This window comes from Scyliorhinus torazame, chromosome 13 (genome assembly GCF_047496885.1).
Source record: "Scyliorhinus torazame isolate Kashiwa2021f chromosome 13, sScyTor2.1, whole genome shotgun sequence".
In the NCBI taxonomy this organism is placed as follows: domain Eukaryota; kingdom Metazoa; phylum Chordata; class Chondrichthyes; order Carcharhiniformes; family Scyliorhinidae; genus Scyliorhinus; species Scyliorhinus torazame.
In genome coordinates, this window is record NC_092719.1 from 192,504,248 (window position 1) to 192,519,786 (window position 15,539).

The 15,539-nt window shown below is 45.1% G+C and overlaps 1 protein-coding gene across 2 annotated transcripts in view; it reads right to left on the reverse strand.

The window, feature by feature from the left end:
- nol8 (nucleolar protein 8) overlaps positions 1–15,539 on the reverse strand; it is a 95,226-nt gene that overhangs the window by 58,820 nt on the left and 20,867 nt on the right. For both annotated transcript variants that reach the window (XM_072472639.1, XM_072472638.1), the window contains exon 7: positions 9,680–11,529. In XM_072472639.1, coding sequence (XP_072328740.1) covers positions 9,680–11,529 — 1,850 coding nt within the window. The remainder of the gene's footprint in view (positions 1–9,679; positions 11,530–15,539) is intronic.

Below are 15,539 nucleotides of genomic sequence, written 5' to 3' on the forward strand. Positions count from 1 at the left end.
AATTAAAGTGCATCATTTTTTTCTTTGTGTGTGTTTTGTTCGTTCAATAAAGAAATGTAAACCTCGATGCTTGACTGCCAAGCCAGAGAAACTTGTGTTGCTGCTATTTGTACCGTTTAAAATGTTGTAGATTATTTTTGATTGTTTAAGTGAGGATAGTTTATTGAGGATAGTTAGAGGTTCCAGTTTTTTATTTTGTAATGCATGCCTGATTGTCATAGCGCCCCGTAGAGTTTTATAATGATGTATGTATGTAAAATGATTTTAGGTGGGGAGCTGATATCAATAAGGGCACATAAAGGGAAGCAGAAGAGTAAGGAACGGGAGCGGTTGCTGCAAGAACTTTTGAGGGTGGACAGACAATATGCGGAAGCACCGGAGGAGGGACTGTACAGGGAAAGGCAAAGGCTACATGTAGAATTTGACTTGCTGACTACAGGCACTGCAGAGGCACAATGGAGGAAGGCACAGGGTGTACAGTACGAATATGGGGAGAAGGCGAGCAGGTTGCTGGCACACCAATTGAGGAAAAGGGGAGCAGCGAGGGAAATAGGGGGAGTGAGGGATGAGGAAGGAGAGATGGAGCGGGGAGCGGAGAGAGTGAATGGAGTGTTCAAAACATTTTATAAAAAATTATATGAAGCTCAACCCCCGGATGGGAGGGAGAGAATGGTGGGCTTCTTGGATCGGCTGGAATTTCCCAAGGTGGAAGAGCAGGAAAGGGTGGGACTGGGAGCACAGATCGAGGCAGAAGAAGTGGTGAAAGGAATTAGGAGCATGCAGGCGGGAAAGGCCCCGGGACCGGATGGATTCCCAGTCGAGTTCTATAGAAAATATGTGGACTTGCTCGCCCCGGTACTGACGAGGACCTTTAATGAGGCAAAGGAAAGGAGACAACTGCCCTCGACTATGTCCGAAGCAACGATATCGCTTCTCTTAAAGAAGGAAAAGGACCCACTACAATGCGGGTCCTATAGACCTATTTCCCTCCTAAATGTAGATGCCAAGGTCCTGGCCAAGGTAATGGCAATGAGAATAGAGGAATGTGTCCCGGGGGTGGTCCACGAGGACCAAACTGGGTTTGTGAAGGGGAGACAGCTGAACACGAATATACGGAGGTTGTTAGGGGTAATGATGATGGCCCCACCAGAGGGAGAAACGGAGATAGTAGTGGCGATGGATGCCGAGAAAGCATTTGATAGAGTGGAGTGGGATTAGTTGTGGGAGGTGTTGAGGAGATTTGGTTTTGGAGAGGGGTATGTTAGATGGGTGCAGCTGTTGTATAGGGTCTCAGTGGCGAGCGTGGTCACGAATGGACGGGGATCTGCATATTTTCGGCTCCATAGAGGGACAAGGCAGGGATGCCCTCTGTCCCCATTATTGTTTGCACTAACGATTGAGCCCCTGGCGATAGCGTTGAGGGGTTCCAAGAAGTGGAGGGGAGTACTTAGGGGAGGAGAAGAGCACCGGGTATCTTTGTATGCGGACGATTTGCTACTATACGTGGCGGACCCGGCGGAGGGGATGCCAGAAATAATGCGGATACTTGGGGAGTTTGGGGATTTTTCAGGGTATAAATTGAACATGGGGAAAAGTGAGTTGTTTGTGGTGCATCCAGGGGAGCAGAGTAGAGAAATAGAGGACCTACCGTTGAGGAAGGTAACAAGGGACTTTCGTTACCTGGGGATCCAGATAGCTAAGAATTGGGGCACATTGCATAGGTTAAATTTAACGCGGTTGGTGGAACAGATGGAGGAGGATTTCAAGAGATGGGATATGGTATCCCTGTCAATGGCAGGGAGGGTGCAGGCGGTTAAGATGGTGGTCCTCCCGAGATTCCTCTTTGTGTTTCAGTGCCTCCCGGTGGTGATCATGAAGGCTTTTTTTAAAAGGATTGAAAAGAGCATCATGGGTTTTGTGTGGGCCGGGAAGACCCAGAGAGTGAGGAAGGGATTCTTACAGCGTAGCAGGGATAGGGGGGGGCTGGCACTACCGAGCCTAAGTGAGTATTATTGGGCCGCTAATATTTCAATGGTGAGTAAGTGGATGGGAGAGGAGGAGGGAGCGGCGTGGAAGAGATTAGAGAGGGCGTCCTGTAGGGGGACTAGCCTACAGGCTATGGTGACAGCCCCATTGCCGTTCTCACCGAGGAACTACACCACAAGCCCGGTGGTGGTGGCTACACTGAAGATTTGGGGACAGTGGAGACGGCATAGGGGAAAGACTGGAGCCTTGGGGGGGGGGTCCCCGATAAGAAACAACCATAGGTTTGCCCCGGGGGGAATGGATGGGGGATATGGAATGTGGCAAAGAGCAGGAATAACGCAACTGAAAGATCTGTTTGTGGATGGGAAGTTCGCGAGTCTGGGAGCGCTGACCGAGAAATATGGGTTGCCCCAAGGGAATGCATTCAGGTATATGCAACTGAGGGCTTTTGCGAGGCAACAGGTGAGGGAATTCCCGCAGCTCCCGACACAAGAGGTGCAGGACAGAGTGATCTCAAAGACATGGGTGGGGGATGGTAAGGTGTCAGATATATATAGGGAAATGAGGGACGAAGGGGAGACTATGGTAGATGAACTAAAAGGGAAATGGGAAGAAGAGCTGGGGGAGGAGATCGAGGAGGGGCTGTGGGCAGATGCCCTAAGCAGGGTAAACTCGTCGTCCTCGTGTGCCAGGCTAAGCCTGATTCAGTTTAAGGTATTACACAGGGCACATATGACTGGAGCACGGCTCAGTAAATTTTTTGGGGTGGAGGATAGGTGTGCGAGGTGCTCGAGAAGCCCAGCGAATCATACCCATATGTTTTGGTCATGCCCGGCACTACAGGGGTTTTGGATGGGGGTGACAAAAGGTGCTTTCAAAAGTAGTAGGAGTCCGGGTCGAACCAAGCTGGGGGTTGGCTATATTTGGGGTTGCACAAGAGCCGGGAGTGCAGGAGGCGAGAGAGGCCGATGTTTTGGCCTTTGCGTCCCTAGTAGCCCGGCGCAGGATATTGCTAATGTGGAAAGAAGCCAAGCCCCCGGGGGTGGAGACCTGGATAAATGACATGGCGGGGTTTATAAAGCTAGAGCGGATTAAGTTCGTCCTAAGGGGGTCGGCTCAAGGGTTCACCAGGCGGTGGCAACCGTTCGTCGAATACCTCGCAGAAAGATAGACGGAATGGGAAAAAGAAGGCAGCAGCAGCAGCCCAGGATCGGGGGGGGGGGGGGGGGGGGGGGGGAGAGGAGGAACCAGAAGGACTCTCAGGGTTGTTAATATATACTGTATAGTATGTATAGGTCGTTGCTACAGATAATTATATATTGGACTGTTAAATTATATTTTTGGAGAGTGTTACTTGTGACAAGGCAGTTGCCAATTAGGGCTAGTTTTCATTTTTGTTATTTATTATTTATTCATTTTTTGTTTATAAAATAGGTCATTGTTATTTGTGTTGTTATAATATTGTGTAAAGGATGCACAATGTACTGTGTTGGTTGACCAAAAATTTTCAATAAAATATTTAATAAAAAAAAAAAAAAATGATTTTAGGTAAAAGTTGCAATTCATAGGATAGGGCAGTGTAGAGCCCGTGAAGTGCTTATTTGGTGCCCAGCTTGGTCAGAGAACGAAGACGACCCGGTAATGCGATCCTTCACGCTTCGCGTTGAGGATCACAAGGAGGGTGTGTAGACATCTGGGATGGCCACTTCCCGATTACAAAATGGACACTTTGCAAAGATTGCAGGGAAAATGGACAATACTGAGAAAACAAGCAGGTTCAGGGCTTGTCTGTATATTGGAGCCGCAGCTCCCAGACAAGACCAAAACTGTAGGCCTATTAGCATACTAATGGCCCATCTCCAGGAACAAAAGAGTAACATCTGAGTAACCGATACTAAGGCAGACATCCCGGCGCCAGAGGAGACCAAAACAAAGCAGAGCATCTCGGACATGCCCAGCCATCAGGGCACCCACCCTTTATTGGACGAGATCAATATGAATGATCAAGAAACGGCCCAATTCATTGGGGCCAAGTTCAAGGCCTGCCCAAAAGATTGCGAAGCCCCTTTGAGTAGAAGAAGGAGCCCCCAAGAGAGAATCGTTCTCTTGGACCTGGCTCTCACCGAGGAGATACCTGTCCACCAGCTGCACCAGAAGCAAGTAAGTCCAAGGTCAACGCACGCTACCAGACAGACGACCTTAGCTGTTCCCCTCTACCAGTTCGACCCCAGCAGCCTCAGAACCGAACAACGGCCATTGTTCCTCTGACTGAGTGGGAGCCCGAAGCTAAGTATAGGCTTTAGCAGTAGTGATAGTTTAGTCTGTAGTATTTGTGCATGAGTAGATTTAACTGTGTGCGTAAATAAATAAGCATTGACTTTGAACTAACTAACTGGTTTATCGAGTCTTTGATCAGTATTCGGATTTGAACCTTGTGGCGGTATTGAAAGATACCTGGCGACTCAAGAGCAAACATAATTAGAATTAAGGAAGGCGACAATATTGACCGCCATATTCAGAGGCAACCAAAGAGAGCAACAATATAGACAACATCCACTGTCCTACCTGCATCAATCATCTTTGTGACCTCTTTGAAAAACTCTATCAAGTTAGTGGTACACAACCTCCCCTTCACAAAACCATGCTGCCTCTCACTGATACGTCCATTTGCTTCCAAATGGAGGTAGATGCTGTCTCGAAGAATTCTCTCCAGTAATTTCCCTACCACTGACGTAAGGCTCACCGGCCTGTAGTTCCCTGGATTATCCTTGCTACCCTTCTTAAACAAAGGAACAACATTGGCTATTCTCCACTCCTCCGGGACATCACCTGAAGACAGTGAGGATCCAAAGATTTCTGTCAAGTCCTCAGCAATTTCCTATCTAGCCTCCTTCAGTATTCTGGGGTAGATCCCATCAAGCACTGGGGACTTATCTACCTTAATATTTTTGCATCTCAATGTGACCCAGACTATCTACACACCCTTCTCCAGACTCAACATCCACCAATTCCTTCTCTTTGGTGAATACTGATGCAAAGTATTCATTTAGTACCTCACCCATTTCCTCTGGCTCCACACATAGATTCCCTTGTCTATCCTTCAGTGGGCCAGCCCTTTCCCTGGCTACCCTCTTGCTTTTTATGTACGTATAAAAAGCCTTGGGATTTTCCTTAACCCTATTTGCCAATGACTTTTCGTGACCCCTTCTAGCCCTCCTGACTCCTTGCTTAAGTTCCTTCCTACTTTCCTTATATTCCACACAGGCTTTGTCTGTTCCAGCCTTTTAGCCCTGACAAATGCCTCCTTTTTCTTTTTGACGAGGCCTACAATATTTCTTGTTATCCAAGGTTTCCAAAATTTGCCGTATTTATCCTTCTTCCTCACAGGAACATGTCGGTCCTGAATTCCTTTCAACTGACACTTGAAAGCCTCCCACATGTCAGATGTTGATTTACCCTCAAACATCCGCCCCTACTCTAGGTTCTTCAGTTCCTGCCTAATATTGTTATAATTAGCCTTCCCCCAATTTAGCACATTCACCCTAGGACCACTCTTATCCTTGTCCACCAGCACTTTAAAACTTACTGAATTGTGGTCACTGTTCCCGAAATGCTCCCCTACTGAATTTTCTACCACCTGGCTGGGTTCATTACCCAATAGCAGGTCCAGTACAGCCCCTTCCCTAGTTGAACTGTCTACATATTGTTTTAAGAAGCCCTCCAAATTCTCCTTACAAACTCTGCCCCGTCTAAGCCCCTGGCACGAAGTGAGTCCCAGTCAATATTGGGGAAGCTGAAGTCTCCCATCACAACAACCCTGTTGTTTTTACTCTTTTCCAAAATCTGTCTACCTATCTTCTCCTCTATCACCCGCTGGCTGTTGGGAGGCCTGTAGTAAACCCCCAACATTGTGATTGCACCCTTCTTATTCCTGATCTCTACCCATATAGCCTCACTGCCCTCTGAGGTGTCCTCCCGTAGTACAGCTGTGATATTCTCCCGAACCAGTAGCGCAACTCCGCCACCCCTTTTACATCCCCCTCTATCCCGCCTGAAACTTCTTAATCCTGGAACGTTTAGCTGCCAATCCTGTCCTTCCCTCAACCAGGTCTCTGTAATGGCAACATCATATTCCAAGTACTAATCCAAGCTCTAGGTTCATCTGCCTTACCCGTAATACTTCTTGCATTAAAACATATGCACTTCAGGCCACCAGACCCGCTGTGTTCAGCAACTTCTCCCTGTCTGCTCTGCCTCAGAGCCATACTGGCCCTATTCCCTAGTTCTCCCTCAATGCTCTCACCTTCTGACCTATTGCTCCGGTACCCACCCCTCTGCCATACTAGTTTAAACCCTCCAGTGTGACACTAGCAAACCTTGTGGCCATGATATTTATGCCTCTCCAGTTTAGATGCAACCCGTCCTTCTTATACAGGTCACACCTGCCCCTGAAGAGCTCCCAGTGGTCCAGATAACGGAAGCCCTCCCTCCTACACCAGCTGTTTAGCCACGTGTTTAGCTGCTCTATCTTCCTATTTCTAGCCTCACTGGCATGTGACACAGGGAGTAATCCTGAGATTACAACCCTAGAGGTCCTGTCTTTTAACTTTCTGCCTAGCTCCCTGAACTCCTGCTGCAGGACCTCATGCCCCTTCCTGCCTATGTCGTTAGTACCAATATGTAAAACAACCTCTGCCTGTTTGCCCTCCCCCTTCAGGATGCTCTCTACCCGTTCGGAGACATCCTGGACCCTGGCACCAGGGAGGCACATACCATCCTGGAGTCTCTTTCACGTCCACAGAAGCGCCTATGTGTGCCCCCTGACTATAGAGTCCCCGATGACTATTGCTCTGCTGCGCTTTGACCCTCCCTTATGAACATCAGAGCCAGCCATGGTGCCACTGCTCTGGCTGCTGCTGTTTTCCCCCGATAGGCTATCGCCCCCTGACAGTATCCAAAGGGGTATACCTGTTCGAGAGGGGGACAACCACAGGGGATTCCTGCACTGACTTCCTGCCCTTTCTGGTGGTCACCCACTTCTCTGCCTGCACCTTGGGTGTGACCACATTTATATAACTGCGATCTATGACGCTTTTTGCCACCTGCATGCTCCTAAGTGCATCCAACTGCTGCTCCAACCGAACCATGCAGTCTGTGAGGAGCTCCAGTTGGGTGCACTTTCTGCAGATGAAGCCATCCGGGACGCTGGAAGCCTCCCGGACCTGCCACATCTCTCAGTCAGAGCACTGCACCCCTCTAACTGACATTGCGTCAATTAATTAGTAAATTAAATTTAAAAGTTTTTTAAAAAGTTACTGTTAACTATATAATAATAATAATCACTTATTGTCACAAGTAGACTTCAATGAAGTTACTGTGAAAAGCCCCTAGTCGCCACATTCCGGCGCCTGTTCAGGGAGGCTGGTACAAGAATTGAACCCGCTGGCATTGTTCTGTATTACAAGCCAGCGATTTAGCCCACTGTGCTAAATCAGCCACTTGCACTAGATTTCTACTATAAATGTGAAAGCTAAATACAGTACTCTCCGATCTCTGGCTTAGATACCCCTCTAAATTATAATTAAGTAATAAGTAATTATGTTTAATTAGTTTAACAATGCTTAATTTTTTTAATATAGTGTAGATTCCCAAACAGCCAATCAAGGTCACAGCTTTTCTGTGATGTCACTTCAGTTCCCCCCCTGCCCCCCCCCCCCCCCCGCCCCACACAATTTGAAAAGTTAATAAAAATAAAAATAAATAAAAATCCCTTACTTACCTTCTGAGGGTCTCAGATGCTCTCTGGTTCTCTCCCTGCAGATTAAAAGTTACAGGCCAGAAGAAAGAGGGAGAACAAAACAGTAGGGAAAAAGTGCCTTCTCCCACTCTGCACCAAATTACCAAGTCAACTAGTTAAATGGACCTCTTGCAGCTCACAATCCTCTAGGTTAATATGTTTGATATTGAATATATCTTAAGACTCAGGCAGCACGGTGGCGCAGTGGTTAGCATTGCTGCCTCACGGTGCCGAGGTCCCAGGTTCGATCCCGGCTCTGGGTCACTGTCCGTGTGGAGTTTGCACATTCTCCCAGTGTCTGCGTGGGGCTCGCCACGCTAAATTGCCCCATAATTGGAAAATAATTAATTGGGTACCCTGGGTGGGATTCTCTGATCCTGAGACTAAGTGTTGACGCCGTCGTAAACGCCGTTGCGTTTTACGACGGCGTCAACAGGCCCCCACGAGCAGCGATCCTGAGCCCTGGGGGGGGGGGGGGGCCAGCACGGCACTGGAGCGACTCAAGCAGCTTCATCTGCCGATACCGGTGTTAAACGGGCGCCGCAGGTCTGCGCATGCGTGTTGCGGCCGGTGTGAACTCGCGCATGCGCCCCCGACGCAACATGGCGCCCACCAGGAGAAGCCGGCCCGACGATCGGTAGGCGCCGATCACGGGCCAGGCCACGTTTGAGCCCCCCCCGGGGGTCGGATCCCCCCTCGTCCCCCACTAGGCCGCCCCCCGCAGGATGGACGCCGAGGTCCCGCCAGATAAGACCACACGTAAACAGCGCCGGCGAGACTCAGCCTATCACGGCGGCCACTCGGCCCAACCCGCACGGAGAATCGCCGGGGGGGGGGGGGGGGGGGCACATAGAGCGCCCCCCGACCGGCACCGCACCGACGCCAATTCTCTGGTCACCGGAGAATCGGCGGACCAGTGTTGGGGTGTCGTCGCATGAATCGCACCCGGCGATTCTCCAACCCGGCGTCAGAGAATCCCGCCCCCGAAATTTATAGAAATAAAGAATAGAAAAAAAAAAGAATATATCTTAAGACTCGAGAACTGATTTTCGCAAGATTGTCGTATCAGACTTTTGTTTAAAAAGGCAGCCCTGTGACTTCATTGAAGGCAATGAATTCATCCTGTTCTCTTTTAAATTACCCCATAAAAGACCCACTGGGTCACTGAAGTAGTAGGCACCAATTTTAATTATCAAATTAAGACAATGAAATTTACATTTTAGATGAATTTTAAAAATGCCAATTACAAAGAAGCATTCTGCCGTTTTCTACCCTAATGGTGATCTTTGTGTCATTTTAGAATGTTTCAGAGGTGGACTAATGATGACAGGCAGGCAACAGACCAATAAACCTATTGATCTGTGAACTTGTTTCCTTCCAAGCTGCCTGATGCCTTTCCAAATGTTTCCTTTCAAGCTGCCTGATGCCTTTCCAAATGTTTCCTTTCAAGCTGCCTGATGCCTTTCCAAATGGTCTGCCTAAGATCGAATAACAAGTGCATGGGGAATTGGAGGGGAAGAATACATACCTAACTCGTATGTGACACAAGTTTACGGCTTTATTATGAAGAAAATATTGTTCTGCTGCTTGGATATTTGCATTACTTTGTGCAATATTGACATTTTGTATGGTTATGAATATATAGTAAAATGTATGGGAGAAATCGCACCTTGTGCAAATTTTAAAAACTATGTTCAAAAATATAGTCTCTGCTGTATGTATGCAGGAAATTACTGGAATGACCAAAATGATGAATTTACATCAGTTAAATAATCAACAATAAAAAGTTATTCTAGGCTGCTGAAACAAACAATTTAAAGGAGAAAATAATAATTAGTAGACTGTACAAAATCAATGTTTTTAAATTATTAAAGAAACAATTGAATTCTAACTTACCAAATTGGAGAGGGCTCCCTGAATGAGTTTCTTCTGCATTTCTGTCTCTTTCTGTCTCTTGTGTAATGCAGCCAGTCTTTTCTGGTTGTCCACTAAATGTTTAGCCAAATTTTGATGATCTTCTGCAGCCACACTACAAGCAGTATTGTCAATGCGGAGGGAAATGTCGGATTCATTTTTAATCAAACACTTCTCAACTCTTCCAGCTTTACATTCTCTCTTTTCCTTCACATGGTTACTTTCAGCAACAAGTAAAGCGGAGGGTTCAATCTTCGCAGAGTTGTTTGGCTTTATATGTACCATTCTTTGTTTCACAGCTTTTACCTCTTCATCGGAGTCTTCGTAATCACTGCTTTTATCTCCATTTAGTAATACAGCCTTATACAATTTGTGCTTTCCAGATTTCAACTTTTCTTCTTTACTTTCAGATATACGAAGGTGACGCCTGTAGCTAGGAGTGTCCATGGTGGATGTGTTAAATTGAAGAGACATTGTTCCTTTAAATGGTGGAGGTCTGCAACTACTCTTCACATCATTATCAGAATCGGAGGATAGCAGATTGTTGGTTCCATCAACTTTCTGTTTTATGTCACCAGATGTGGTTAGAGAATCACTGCATGGTTCTTCATCCACCTTCCTCTTCATTTTCAAAAGTAATTGATCACTAATTATTTCATCTCCTTTGTTATTTGCTTCCTTTACCTTGAAGAGGCACTGCGTGCCTTTAAAAGGTGGTGGATTAATCAGCTGTTTCTTTGGTGGCAGTTCATAGTCATCGCTGTCCTCATCCTGAATAGCTGATACCATGCTATCATGTATATTTTTCTTCAAAACAGGGATGCTCTGCGAAATATTTGCACCTGAAGAGGATGCCAATTGGTTCACTGCAAGAGACTGTGACAAGTTACTTTTAGGAAAGTCTAATTCACATTCTTCTTCCGATTTGCTGTCTTCATCCTTAGGTTTGGAAGAATTACCTGCCAGCTGTTCAAGATCAGTTAGTGACAAGTCTATCCGGTAGCAATTACTTATCATTTCTTCATAATCAGAATCCAAATCAGATTCAGAACTCTCATCTGACTCTTCATCACTGTTTTTACCATTAGATTCAGACTCCTCTTTCTCAGGATCACCTTCAGTCTCAGAGTTCTCAGAATCTGGTTTTCTACTAGATTTTATCTTTGACAAACTTCTGTGTGGAATCATTCGCGTAGAGATAATTTCATCAGTATCAGCAGAATCAGATTCACTACCATTGTCAGAGTCATTTATTGCCCAATGAATTTGATGTTTTAAAACATAATCTTCACCAACCACCTCTAAAGGCATGTCTTTTGGTTTTTCATCTGTCTGACTAAGCTCTTTAATTTTACTTTTGTCTTTTGCAATAATCAATTCCAGTTCTTCAGAGTCAGAATATGCCACTTGAGCTTTAGACCAAGTATTGCTTTTGCTCGAGGCAACAGTTGCTTGTCTGCCAAAGTTTTGATTCATTGAATCTGCACAAGTAGATTTGGACAAAGTAAACTTGTTCCTTGTCGCACTGATCAATTCAACCTTATTAGATGTTCTTTTGTCATTATGTTCAACTGGGGTTGAAGACATTTCATTTTGTTCGGAATTGCTGTCAGAATCACTGGAATTCTCCATATTGTATTTGTTGACAAGTAGCTTCTTTCTCTTAACAGGCTGTGTGGGAGCAGGGAAGTCCCCTCGTCTTTTCTTACTCATTTCATCATCTTGTTCTTCAAGATACCATGTCAAGTTGGCCACTGGGGTTTTGATTTCCCAATTTGACAGATGATCAAGCTTCTTGATGTTATGACAATATTTTGACGGATCATACTTTAATATGTGAAATTAGTTAAGAAAAGTCCAGCAGAATTTTATAATTAAACCAATATAATAAACACCACAAAATAATGATGTATAATTTATTCAGACAATGCTGGAAATACTCAGGAGGTCAAGCAGCATTTGGAAAGAGAAATAGAATTAAAAATTCAGATCAATAACTCTTCATCAGTTCTGATAAAGGGTCATGGCTCTGAAAATTGAACTCTTTTTCCTTCCAGAGATGTTGCCCGACTAACTGTGCATTTCTAGTATTTTCTGTTTTACTACAGATTCCAGCATCGGCAGTATTTTGCTTTTGCAATTGCTTCAGTTCTTTTCATTTTCAAAAGTATTATAACATCCATGACGTCTTGAGGGCAGGAAAATACACTTATTTCTTAGAACTGCACTTAATGGTGTTAACTGTGGCTGAAATTATATCACTTGCACCTCTTAGTCAGATGATTTTGTGCTCAAGTCCCACTCTAGTGACTTGAGCACAATTTAGGCTGAAACTCCAGTACAGTATTATCAGAGATGCCATTTTTCAGGGAAATGTTACACTGAAACTTGAGGGGGCTGGTTTAGCTCACTTGGCTAGAGAGTTGGTTTGCGATGTGGAGTGAACCAGCTGCGTGAGTTCAATTCCAGTACTGGCTGAGGTTATTCATGAAGGCCCCGTTTTCTCAATCTTGCCCCTCGCCTGAGGTGTGGTGATCCTCAGGTTAAATCACCACCAGTCCACTCTCCCCTTCAAAGGGGAAAGTAGTCTAAGGTCATGTGGGACAATAGCGACTTCACCACACTTTTAGACTGAAGCTGACCTGTCTTCTCAAGTGGGCATAAAAAGTTGCATGGAATGACTTTGTACAAGAGCATGGAGCTTGTTTCAGTTCTCTGACCCATGTTTATCTCTCAGCCAATAATATAAAAAATAGATCACCTAATTCATGTTTGTGGGACCTGGCTATCCATAATTTGGGTGTTTGCTGCAGCCTGGTGGAGTCCGTGGACCATGCATATATTAATGGTTATAGGCTGCACCTCTTTTTAGTTTCCTGAAAAAACTTTTACTTTGGTTTTGTTTGGACTTCAGTCCCACGCTCCTGATCTTTGGGCACACCTCCTTAAGTTTCCAGCATTAGAGATGCCAATCTTCAGCCAATTAAATTCACTCCTTGTGATATCAAGAACTGGCTAAAGGCACTGGATACTGCAAAGGCTATGGCCCCTGACAACAATTTAACAACAGCACTGAAGACCAGAACTATCTGCAACCCTAGCCAAGCTATTCCAATACAACTACAACACTGGCATCCACTCGACAATGTGGAAAAGGGATGTGCACTTCAGAAGGCAGGACAAATCCAACCCAGCCTATTATTGCCCTATTGAGGAATTGAACAAACGAATGTGATATAAAATAGTTAGTTCAAATATTAGTTACAGTAATGTGATCAGTCTAATAGTAGTGAGCTCACAGACAAAGGATTTCAGAAAGCATGGCAAGGAAGGGGGGAGGGGTGTCTGGTGGAGGATGGGAAAAGGATGATGGGTAACAAGAGGCCCAGGGTTAAGGAATGCGAAGTGAGCCAATCATTATGTATGGCAGGTCAGGAGGGATATAGGATGACCTATGGGAATCTTGTATGTGAAACTTGATGCCATTTGAATGTATTTGCAGAGATCTCTTTGTCTCCAACCTCACTCGGTTCCTAGGGTTTCAGAAGACACAGCTTGTGTGTTCTGAGGCTCATTATGAAGCGAGTCAGACTTGCAAGTTGTTTAAAAATAAATAATACTATACCTACAAATCCATCTCTAGTTTTATTGAGGCCAAACTGACGGGTAAAGAAATTAATATTGTCACTATCAGGCTCCAGTCGACCATCAAAGTTATGAAAGGTGTTGTCGATGATGCTATCAAACAGCTTTTACAGAGTAATAACCTGTTCACTAATATTCAAGTCCGGGTTCCACCGGTGCTAATCAACTTCTGACCTCATTACAGCCGAGGCCCGAACTGTCAAAAGAGCTCAATCAAGAGGGGAGGTGAGGCTTGCTTGACATCAAGATAGCATTTGATTGAGTGTAGCACCAAGGAGTCTTGACAAAATTGAAATCAGAGGGAATCAGAGGCAAAACTCTCCATTATTTGGAGTCCTACCGAGTGCAAGGGTACTTTCTGTTTGTTCTTGTTTATTCCCAGTTTAATCCCTTATTTTCCCTTTCTTTTATTTTCACCATCGCTTTTTGATCCATGGATGATTTGTGGACTTTTATCTTTAAGGTAGTCTGCCATTTAAATTCAAGCAGAAGAAAGCAGCAGCCTGTGCCTTTAACTCAAATGGAAGGATCCAGAAGGCTGTGCTGATTTAAATTGTGGTCTGGCACCCATGACAGAGATTAGCTGGGACTTGGTTTGACGGATTTGGCTGGTGGCCAATGAATTGACTCAAAGGGCTGTGTTCTGCACAGTAATAGGATATTATCCCTCTGGAATATTTTTACAGAACCACAAAGTTCCATTTTAGTTTCACTTTTGATTCTCGCAGCGGCGGTGAAAGACCCAGCTCAAATCTCTCCAGAGAGCTGCTGATAAGCCTATTCAGAAAAAGATCCAACTAACACTCCTTCTCGTGGGGTTGGGTTCCTGAAAACAGGGCCTGAAAGCAGGCCACAAACTGAAAGCAAAATCTGATTAAACAAGGTCTCTGGTCTCGAGGAAAATAGAGCAAAACAAGGACTCTCAAGCTTACTGTAGAGAAAGCCTGCAAGGACCATGTGTATGTGTGTGTGTGTATACATACATACATACATATATATATATGTAAAAAGGGTGGGAGGTGGCATGTCACAGTCGGAGTTAGGTTCTTATTAATATTTGCCCAATTGTATCTGCTGCCTTTTTCACTATTAATCTTGTTTAAAATAAACAGTATTTGTGTTTCAACTTACAACCCTGGTGGCTGTAATTATTGGGCTCCAAAGGACCAAAGATTTCAGGAATTGGGCTTGGGGTAAAAAATGGATTTAAAAGATTGAAATGAAGGAGGAAGGTCATGGTCTGAAGCTGTTGAACTCAATATTAAGTCCAGAAGGCTGTATAGTACCTAATTGAAAGATGAGGTGCAGTTGCTCCAGTTTGTGTTGGGCTTCACTGGAACATTGCAGCGGGCCAACAATGGAAACGTGGGCATGAGAGCAAGATGGTAAAGGAAGGTCTGGGTCATGTTTGCAGACTGACTGAAGGTGTTCTGCAAAGTGATCACCCAGTCACAATACAAAGTTGGGGTAAATAGATGTTGGCAGGACTGGAGAAGAGTTAATATGGTACATCCAGATCAAGTCAGGTGTATGATGGAATGTCTGGATGAGTGCAGCTCCAATACTCAAGAAACTCTACTCCTTCCAGGACAAAGATGTCCACTTGGTTGGCACCCATCCACCAATTAAAACGTTCACTTCCTCCACCATTGATGCAGTGGCAGAGGTGTACACTACTGCAGCAGCACCTTCTAAACCCGCAGCCCCTACAACTTAGAAGGACAAGGGCAGCAGATGCATGGGAAACACCTGAAAATTTTTCCTCCAAACCACCCTGACTTGGAACGCTGTTGCAGTTTCTTCAACATTACTGGATCAAAATCCTGGAACTCCCTTCTAAACAGCAGGTACATCTTGATGGACTGAAGAGGTTCAATGCAACGGCTTGTCAATTAGGGATGAGCATCTAATGGCAGCAACGCCTAAATCTCATGGAAGAATAAACTGACTACAATTCAAAAGTGATTTGGGGATGCGCCCAGGTCATGAAAAGCTCTATATAAATACAATTCTCTGTGCAAGGTAATATATACCTGGCCTCAGTCAATCATATTCTTGATGGAAGCAGCCCAGTGTAACTGATAAGAGAAACATTTTACATAAAACCAGAGAACACTTTGCAGGAAAGAGGGGGAAAAATTAGTATCAAAATTTAAGTGCTTGGTTTATAGATGTAACAGAAAACCCATTTGAAGAC